General features: G+C 49.5%; 1 protein-coding gene across 1 annotated transcript; it reads left to right on the top strand.

Annotated features, from left to right (window-relative positions):
* The first annotated feature begins 243 nt into the window (after positions 1-243).
* Positions 244-2,309, top strand: LOC103646858 (probable indole-3-pyruvate monooxygenase YUCCA9). Its single transcript, XM_008671491.2, has 2 exons — positions 244-1,474; positions 1,606-2,309. The coding sequence occupies exons 1-2, from the start codon at positions 437-439 to the stop codon at positions 1,831-1,833; spliced, it is 1,266 nt and encodes a 421-aa protein (XP_008669713.1). The 5' UTR covers positions 244-436; the 3' UTR covers positions 1,834-2,309.
* The last annotated feature ends 8,199 nt before the right edge of the window (positions 2,310-10,508 follow it).

Below are 10,508 nucleotides of genomic sequence, written 5' to 3'. Positions count from 1 at the left end.
AGCAACAGCACCACTGCTTTCTCTCTCCTCGTCTTCCTCTCTCTCTCTCTCTCTCTCTCTCTCTCTCTCTCTCTCTCTCTCTCTCTCTCTCTCTCTCTCTCTCTCTCTCCTTCGAATTCACATGCCTACAGTTGTTCGGCACACACAATGCTGTCCGGCGTCTCCCTCTCCCTCCATCCTGATTCCTGACCCACCCTCCCTCCTTCCCTTCTCTATATAACCACCACTAGTCCAACCCCCAAACCACCAACACAACAACATCTCCTCCGTTCTCCTAGCTCCAGCAACAAACAGGACACAACACCTTCTCCTCCTCATTCTTCTACCATAGCTAGCTAGCTAGCTTCACATCAGCAGCTACATACTCACCGATAGATACAGACCTCAGAGCATCACACTACAGAGTACAGACCTAGCTCAGAGCACACATCCAGCCATGGGGCTCCTCCCTACCGACCGCATGGATAGCCTCTTCTCCCCGCGCTGCGTGTGGGTGACCGGGCCCATCATTGTGGGCGCGGGGCCGTCGGGGCTAGCCGTGGCGGCGTGCCTGCGGGAGCAGGGCGTGCCGTTCGTCGTCCTGGAGCGCGCCGACTGTATCGCCTCGCTGTGGCAACGGCGCACGTACAACCGCCTCAAGCTGCACCTACCCAAGCAGTTCTGCCAGCTCCCGCGCATGCCGTTCCCGGAAGACTACCCGGAGTACCCGACCCGCCGCCAGTTCGTCGACTACCTCGAGCGCTACGCCGCCGAGTTCGAGATCAAGCCGGAGTTCGGCACCACCGTGCTGTCGGCGCGCTACGACGAGACGTCGGGCCTCTGGCGCGTCGTCACCAACGGCGGAGCCGGCGGCGACATGGAGTACATCGGGCGCTGGCTCGTGGTCGCCACGGGCGAGAACGCGGAGGCCGTGGTGCCCGACATCCCGGGCCTCGCCGGCTTCGACGGCGAGGTGACCCACGTGAGCGAGTACAAGTCCGGCGAGGCCTACGCCGGCAAGCGCGTGCTGGTGGTCGGCTGCGGCAACTCCGGGATGGAGGTGTCGCTGGACCTGGCCGAGCACGGCGCGCGCCCGGCCATGGTGGTGCGCGACGCCGTCCACGTCCTCCCGCGCGAGGTGCTGGGCACGTCCACCTTCGGGCTCGCCGTGCTGCTCATGCGCTGGCTCCCGCTCTGGCTCGTCGACTGGCTCATGGTGCTCCTGGCGTGGCTCGTCCTCGGCAACCTCGCCAGGCTCGGCCTCCGCCGCCCCGCCGCCGGCCCGCTCCAGCTCAAGGAGACGCACGGCCGCACACCAGTCCTCGACTACGGCGCGCTCGCGCGCATCCGCGCCGGCGACATCACCGTCGTCCCTGCGGTGACACGGTTCGCCGGCAAGGGCGGACAGGTTGAGGTCGCCGACGGCCGCACGCTCGGCTTCGACGCCGTCATCCTCGCCACCGGATATCGCAGCAACGTGCCGCAGTGGCTCCAGGTAAATTCACAGTCCAAGAATTGAAATCCATCAAATATAATGCTACTGTTCCATTGCAAACAAGTCAAGAGCATTCCCTTCGTTGATCTCATCAACTAATCTCCTCCGTCTCCAAAAATGTGTTCTTTCAGGGCAACGATTTCTTCAACAAGGACGGGTACCCCAAGACGGCGTTCCCGCACGGGTGGAAGGGCGAGAGTGGGCTGTACGCCGTGGGCTTCACCCGGCGCGGCCTCTCCGGCGCCTCCGCCGACGCCGTGCGCATCGCCAAGGACCTCGGGAACGTCTGGAGGGAGGAGACCAAGCCCACCAAGAGGGCCGGCGCCTGCCACAGGCGCTGCATCTCGGTCGTCTTCTAATCCGATCGGCCACACCTGGGAGCATGCATGACGATGATTGAAGCTAACTTTTCTGAAGCGCACACACAGCTGACAGACAGTTGTTCGTTGATGGTGTTTTAGTTAGTCTCACAGCACGTCCAATCCCCTTGGTTTGTTGTTGATTTGTTCTTTGAGATCGAGGTACATCAGTAGTGAGTAATATACGGGTAAAAACAGTGAGAGTGAGTTGAGTAAAAGAAAAGAAAAGAATGGAGCCCTCCCATCAGTAGGGGAAGTGAGTGAGCCCTAGCCTAGGGGATTTTTACTGCAGCTATGGCCGCTAGCTTGCTGTATAGTAGCAACCTGTTGATGGAGGAAGAGGCTCTCTCTTTATGTTTTATTTATGTTTCGTCGACCTAGCAGCTAGCTAGCTAGCATGTTCATTTCTTTCTTCTGTTGAATGTATATGGCTACTGTTAATTAGTAGTGTAATTTGAAAGTCCATCGTTTCGTTCCCCGACTGTTTCAGCCACTGGTCTCTGCCCTTGTGAATTCCAAGTTGACTACTAATTAGCAAAGCAAAAATGATGAGATGAGGCATCAAGTGTGTCACTACTTTCAGAAATAATGCATGCACGGTTGAGATTCAGCAATGGATCTATATATGCAGGCCAGGGGTCAGTCACTGTGCTGCTCCCAATTGGCTCCTGGTGCCATGGACGAAAAAGTTAGTTACTGCCATTGCAACATATCAGATGAGATCTCTCTGCTGCTTGCTGCTTGCTGCAGAAGCACCACTACCGCCCTCTGCCAGTCTGCCGGCCAAGATCCCAGATCTTAGTCCAAAGTCAACTTTCACAGACATGACACTAAAAACAGGGGTGGTGTGAGTGATCTAGAGCTAGTGTGGCACTAAAAAATGGGGGTTAATACTCCTAACGATTAACACTACAAGCTCAATCCTACTCAAAATCTTGGCTGGCTACACACATTGCAATCCTACTCAAAACCTTGGCTGCACTTAAAAAAATACGTTGGAACAACGCAACGATACAGAAGTACTTCAACAAACCTGATTAAGCAACACAATTAAGCGCGCGCTAGCTGAGTATTGTTAAGCGCGCGCTAGCTGAGTATTGTTAATCACCGGCGCCCAACGAGATTAACAAGTTCAAGTATATGCGCCATCATCGTCCTTGTTGGCTACCTTTCTCTTTCGAACCGGCCGCCGGGGGGAAAACCCTGAAAAAGAAAACCAATGCAGCAATGGTCCAAGATGGACCAGTTTTCATGTGATAAGAGAGCATCGTCAGGTGGTCACCGAGGATCAAGCTGGATATGGCTGTATCCCAGGTACCTCTCATAGATGCAAATAAAGCCCCACTACTTAGCGATGGATTGGCAAAGGAAAAAGCAATACGATGAACAGCTAACCACACAAGAGAAGCACATGTGGTGTGGCTCCCCATTGGCACCGATCTGGACGCCAAACGCTGGAACGAACCACCTGTCGGTGCTCTCTGCGAAGGTGCGGACGGTCCGTGGCATAAGGCAGGACGGTCCACGACATGGGCACAGGAGCGACTCCTCCTCTGCGTACGTTCAGACGGTTCGCGATAGCATCTTCTTTGCAACAGACCTAGATCTCGCCTCTCGGGAGGGACCATGTCGGGAGGAGAGATTCTAGAATGTGTCTTGGTATCGACAGGCCACCCAAATCGTCTCTAATCGACGTAGAGCCCAAAAGAGGTGAATATTCGAGGTAGAAGAACACTAAACTAGGGCTAAACTAATGCATAATGTAAAAATGAGAAATAGAGTTGATTTGATCGATTGTGGGGTTTAATCGATCATAACCCTTCATCTATATAAACGGGGAGGTCACTACAGGAAACGCCTAAATTTTCGTGGACCAAAAACCCACGAAAATAAGCCTAAACCGACGAAAATAGAGTATTTTCGTCGGCAGGCCGACGAAAATAGTCGCCGAAAATAAGTTCGACGAAAATAGGCACCTATTTTCGTCGGTACCGACGAAAATAACCTATTTTCGTCGGCTTTCCCAAGGCCGACGAAAATAAATGGTCGACTGACTATTTTCGTCGGCCCGGTGGTGGCCGACGAAAATACGTGTCAGGCTATTTTCGTCGGCCTCTGTGGTGGCCGACGAAAATAGCCTGGGAACATATTTTCGTCGGCCACCACCGAGGCCGACGAAAATTGATGCCCCCCCCCAAAAACAGATTTTTCTGCACCTATTAATAATTCACAGCAAAATACACAATATCACAATTCACATATACAGATTCACAAGCCTAATACATAATTCACAAAACACATTCACATATACATAAATAGTTCATAGTCCATTCAAATAAGTCCAGAGTCCATAAGTCCATAAGTCCATTGTCCATTCAAATACACAATTCACAAAACACACTCACTAGCTACTCACTACTCACTACTCACTCCTCACTCCGGCGGGCTGTGGGAGTTTTGGCCACTCCCTCCTCCGCCACCAGGAAGGTGGCCACTCCCTCCAGCACCATGGACGAGGAAGTCTTGGACGTTGACACCACCCTCCGATCCATGAGCATGTGACACTGAACCCTGCAATTCATCAATCATTCAAATAAGGCTGTATTTTGCTATCCCTATACCTATACATTGCTGTGTTTGGTCAATATTTGCATAAAACTAAACATGGAATGTCACCTGTGATCCATGGTGAGGAGGAGGTTGTGCATGCATCCACGGGTACTGTTGTGCTGGCCACCCCAGAGGTGGTGGCACCCACCCCGTCGGTGGCGGTGCCATCCACGCTTGAAATGGCTGAGAGCCCGCCGATGGCTGGGAGACCGGTGGCACCCATCCCGGGACTGGCTGCGATCCTTGGGGTGGAGGCGTCCAAGTGCCTGGAGGTGCCTGCGTCCACTCAACACCGGTCCACTGTGGCTACGACGCTGGAGCTTGTCCTGGCCACTGTCCCCATCCTTGTGCCCGCGAGCCATTTTTGATAATAAAAAAAGAGTTGCTATGGAATTGAAGTGTTCAGATAGTGTTACCTGGGGAGGGCGAAAAGCGGGCAAGTTCATATCAGGGCCGAGTCGAGTAGTCATTTCCTGCAAATGGATGCAACGTTAGAATCACAACATTATACTTTGAATACAATGACGACACGTGATGAGATAGACGGATTACCTGAAAATAATAAGCCATATATTGCGTCAGCTGTCCAACCTGCTCCTGCGCTGCTCGAGCCTGCTCCTGTGCTGCTCGAGCCTGCTCCTGTGCTGCCCGAGTCTCCTCCTTCAGCTGAGCCTCTCGAGCAGACCTGGAGGAGCGAGAACTCCCTCCCGAAGACGATGCCTTCCCTTGACCTATTGTCCTGTTATATTCCACAACGCCGGTGCCAAAGGCAAACCTGCATGATACACATAGTTGAGCCATTAAGTGGACACATTCTTGTTAATGAAATCGTCGAATCAAACACAAACACCTCACCTGCCATGCTTTCTACCCCCACCACTGTGGTACAACGCCGAGGCATCTAAGTCTGAATGCATCCAGTCGAAGTCAGGCCCATGGCGTTGAGTCATTTCCTCCCCATATGCATTCTGCAAAGAAAGTTAGAGTTGGAGTTAGACACAAAACATGCAATTTAATTCGTAAATACAAACTTGTTTACCATTTTCTCCCTTGCCGCCTCGCTGCATAGCACATCAGGGTTCGCCGGATCAGGGCCACGGTGACCACGGACGTAAACCTCCATAAAACTTGGAGCAACTCCACTTTCAGCTTCCTGCATGAAAAAGAAGAGTTAAACCATATAATTTTCATAGATGTAACATACAAGTTTGATTTATATACTTACCATGCGGCGTGCGGTACCAAGGTGTCCATCAGTGCCGTACCTGTGCCCCGGTCCTTCAGTGCCACGGTTGGCACGGTGCTTGTTGGACTCTGCAATCCACTCAAGCGACGCCCATCTCTTAGCCAACCACCTCCAGGCTTCCATGTCCTTCGCCAGCCAATCCACAACGCTCTCCAGGTACTGCTCCTCTGTGAGGTAGATCTCATTGTCCCCTAATGCTTTGCTCATTTTTGCCCCTTTATCTTCTTGTAGTAGTAGTTGACGGTCGCGATGCGAGCATTGTACATGGCGTCCTTGATTATCTTATCAGCGCACTTCCGAAAGTGCCTCTTCACACATGTCCACTGAGCCTGATCCTCCTCGATGTCATCCGGCAATTGGAACCTCCCCTACATATCAATGGAGAAGTTAAGTTAAAGTAAGATTAGGAGAAGCAATAATTCAATGAATTGCTTATATACGAAAGTAAACTCACCCAGAACTCGTCCCACACAGCCACCTGACAAGTCCTTCGTTTTTTTTCCGAACTTCCCCCTCCGCTACTGCTTTCCCCTGACTCCCCTGGCTCGACATAGTCCTTTAGACCCCAGTCAGCCCACTGCATAGCCGCGAACCTCTCGCCATTGAGCTCCACCATGCCAGGGTAGTAGAAGCGACAGAGGCTACCCAACACCGCGTTCACCTTGGGACGTCTGCTTGTACCGTCCCAAGTCAAGTCTTCCCATGACCTACAAAAATTAATAAAACAAGTAAACTAGTGCAATCACGTTCACATTAAAAAATTAACACAACAGAAATAAGCCCCACCATTCTCCATGCGGCCGGATGAGCCTCCTCTCGGCAGGTCTCGGACCAAGCGCATTGCTCTTCTTATACCTAAGTATACAAGTAAATTCAATATGATGAAATGATTAGAAACTAATATCAATTAAACTAATATGCATAATAATACCTGAAGGACGTAGAACCATCTGACGCGTCGCCCGCGCTGCCTGCCCCCATTGGGTCAACCTCCTCATCCTGCTCACCCTCCTCACCCTGCACATGAGCATCCTGCTGAGGAGTCTCCTGCTCACCCTCCTCACCCTGCACTTCGTCTAGACAGTCAAGAAGTTGTTGCTGCCTCTGTCGGCTCTGTGAGGTGCCCTGAAAAAGCCCACTGCCCGAGCTGTCCTCGCTGGCCGCGCTGCCCCCACTCCTCCTCGATCTCCTATGCTTGAACATGTTCAACTGTAGATAAATTAATGTCAAACCACAGTGTATGAAACAAATAATATGAAAATTAATAATGTGGAAATTGGAATACATAGCTTAATTGATTAACTAAAAGAAACATACTAATCAAAAGTCATCTGCATCCGATGATGCTTCTTCGGCTCGTTGTTTATTCATACGCTCTTGATTTCGTTGGATCCTTACTGATCTTCTAACGACGACAGGTCGTTTGCGCTTTGACCTAGGTTCTTCAATTAAGTCGCTTGAATTGCAACAGAGATTTTCAAGTCCTTCTCCATTGGTCACATGGAATCGGTGAGCTATGTCTTGATTCGACGCCGCTTCTGGTTGAAAAACAGCATCATCGTTGTCCCTGCTTGTACTCACGTAGTCAGCACTCTCTGGAGCGACGACTTGTGGGTTGACTTTGATTGCAACCCACCAAGCCCTAAGGCTTGGGTGAGGATATGGCAGGTAGTACACCTGTTTTGCCTGATTTGCAAGGACAACATCGCTCATACTACTCGGAATCCTAGAGCTATGCTTCACCTCGACATTACCATACTTGTCGACACGAGTCCCACTATGAGCATCAAACCAGTCGCACTCGAAAAACACGACTTTAAGTTCTTTGGGGCCATCGAAAATCAACTCTACAATGTTTTGAAGAACACCGTAATAGTCCACTACTTTGTCATCGTCAACATATGAACTTGCCAACACACCACTATTGGTGGTGGCTGCCAATGGTCGACTCTTCTCCAATTTCGCGGTTCAGAAGTGATATCCATTTACATCATAGCGAGTATAGTTTCGGACGGACACAGAGGTATGTGCCATTTGCTGCAATTCCGGGTGCACAGAGTTTTTGGAAACCTATACAAGTAATTAGTATATGCATTATATCTTCCAAGTCTAAAATTCAAAGATTAAGTATGGACAATGAGAGAACGACAATTACTAACATAATTACGAAACCACTACACGAAGTTTGGTCCACCTTTCAACCCATCACGTCGAAGATTTTCTAATTGGATGGCCGTAGGTTTACTAGTAGATTTCCAACATTCTTCATCAAACATGCTGGACATATTACAAACATGGAGATTACACACTATAGAAATTATGAGATGAGAAAATGGACGTAACTATGAGGAAAACTTACTCGAACGCCTCCTGTGTGCTGTCAATATTGCTATACATATATAGCATTAGCGTGTTCAAATCTGATGCTTCAATGTGACGTACACTCCCTTTTCCAACTGCTTTACCCGGATTCGCAAAAATTTGAAGGGTGCTTTGGGGTGATTCATTTTCGACATGAAGTCGCACTGAAGGCACAAACACATTGTTGGCTCGAGCGAAATACCTGGTTGAGAATTGAGATATCTCCTTAAGGTCAAAAGCCTCCGCAATACACCCTTCGACTCTAGCCTTGTTCCGAACAGACGCCCTGAGCTTTTTCAACGCCCTTTCTATAGGATACATCCACCTGAATTGCACTGGTCCGCCTACCAAAGCTACCCAAGGCAAATGCACAATTAGATGTTGCATCACATTGAAGAATCCTGGCGGGAAAACCTTTTCAAATTTACAAATAAGAATTGGAATTTCTTTCTCAAATTTCTGCATCAACCTCTTTGATACCGTCTTTGCGCATACTTCCCTATAGAAGTAACTCAACTCTGCAAATATGCTCCAAAGCTCATCCTTAAAATAGCCTCGAAACATCACGGGCATCAGCCTCTCCATAATAATATGGTAGTCATGGCTTTTCAAACCGATCAATTTACCGGTCTTCAGATTGACTGCCCGTTTCAGATTTGCCGCATACCGATCTGGAAATTTCAGATTCTTCAACCACTTAAATATTTCTTTCCTTTCATCTGGCTTGAGGCAGTAATCAGCTCGTGGTCTACTTTCATGCCCTTTATCGCTTACTTTCAACTCGAGCATCGTCCTCTTACAAATTTCAGCCATGTCTTTTCTTGCCTTCATATTATCTTTCGTTTTATCAGTCACATCGAAACATGTGCTTATGATGCTTTCAGCAACGTTACGCTCTTGGTGCATCAAGTCTATGTTGTGCGGCATGATCAAGGCTTTTGCATACGGAAGCTCCCATATTGATGAAATATGGGTCCAGTTATGGTCCTCCCCGTAGCCTTGGAACCTACCATTTTCTCCTTGCTTCAGACAAGCATGCCATGCCATTATCTGCGGTGCAGTTTGCCTCTTTGGTGGCCCATTTCTGATTTTGGCTCCACCTCTGAATGCAGTAAGCGAATTCCTGAAATCATGCTTGAATGGAGTCCAACGTCGATGAGCATCAAAGAATGACACTTTCCCACCATGCTTCAATCTGAATGCATCCGTATCATTCATACATATGGGACAGCACAACCGACCATGGACACACCATCCAGACCAATCTCCATACGCCAGCAGATCATGCACTGACCACAAATAAGCAGCGCGCATGGTAAACTCCTTTTCAGTATGGCTGTCATAAGCCTTCACACCTCTCCACAATTGTTTCAGCTCTTCAATTAAAGGGCGCACAAACATATTCAGCTTTGGCCCTGGATGCTCGGGGCCTGGGATGACTAGTGCAAGGAACATGAACTCTTCTTTATTGACCAACTCAGGAGGAAGATTATATGGCACAATGAAGACAGGCCAACACGAGTAAGGGCTTGCACTGGTATTGAAAGGTGTGAATCCGTCCGTCGATAGACCAAGCCGTACACTCCTAGGGTCATTTGCAAATTCGGGATCAAACTCGTCAAATGCCTTCCACGCATCACCGTCCGACGGATGGACCATTATGTCTGGATCAGTGACGAGACGTACACCATTCTTTGGCCACGTCATATGCAGAGCTATTTCCTTGTTGAGGAACAACCTTGAAAGCCGAGGAATGATGGGCAACCGACGAAGTTGCTTAGCTGCGACCTTCGTAACTACCAATTCACCCTCATCATTTGTCACCTCGACATATCTAGAAGCTTCACAATGCTTACAACGGTCCAGCTTGTCATCCTCCTCAAAGAATAGCATGCAACTGTTGGGACACACGTCGATATTCTCATATGTCATCCCAAGACCAGCCAACATCTTCTTTGCGAAGTACATATTCTTTGGCAACTTATGATTCTCCGGGAGAACCTCGCCCATAAGTTGGACGATGTCGTTGTAAGCACTGTTTGAAATGTTGTGCTTCGACTTTATCGCCATTAGTCTTGTGAGAGTCCGAAGAATTGACATCTGAGTGTGCTCGTGCAGTCTCTCTTCTCCCGCGGCGAGTAGCCGGAAGAATTCTTGAGCATCGCGTGGAAGCTGCCCCGGCTCCTCAGCGTTCATTTCAACCTCCCTACCAAGATCATGCAACATATCGTCCATCCTATCATGATCGTCATCAAGCTCCACCTCCGCGTCAACGTGTCTAATAGACTCTCCATGCCGGTACCATACAAGGTAGTTCGGCATAAACCCACTTTTGCAAAGGTGTTTCTCCATTTCTTCCTTCTTCTGAGGCCACTTGTTCTCGCAGCGATTGCAAAGACACTTCACTAGACGACCAGTTGCATCTTTGAAAGCGTGCTCAAGAAAAGCCTTTGTTACA

Source organism: Zea mays, chromosome 2 (genome assembly GCF_902167145.1).
Source record: "Zea mays cultivar B73 chromosome 2, Zm-B73-REFERENCE-NAM-5.0, whole genome shotgun sequence".
In the NCBI taxonomy this organism is placed as follows: domain Eukaryota; kingdom Viridiplantae; phylum Streptophyta; class Magnoliopsida; order Poales; family Poaceae; genus Zea; species Zea mays.
This window is presented reverse-complemented; position numbering and strand designations above follow the sequence as displayed.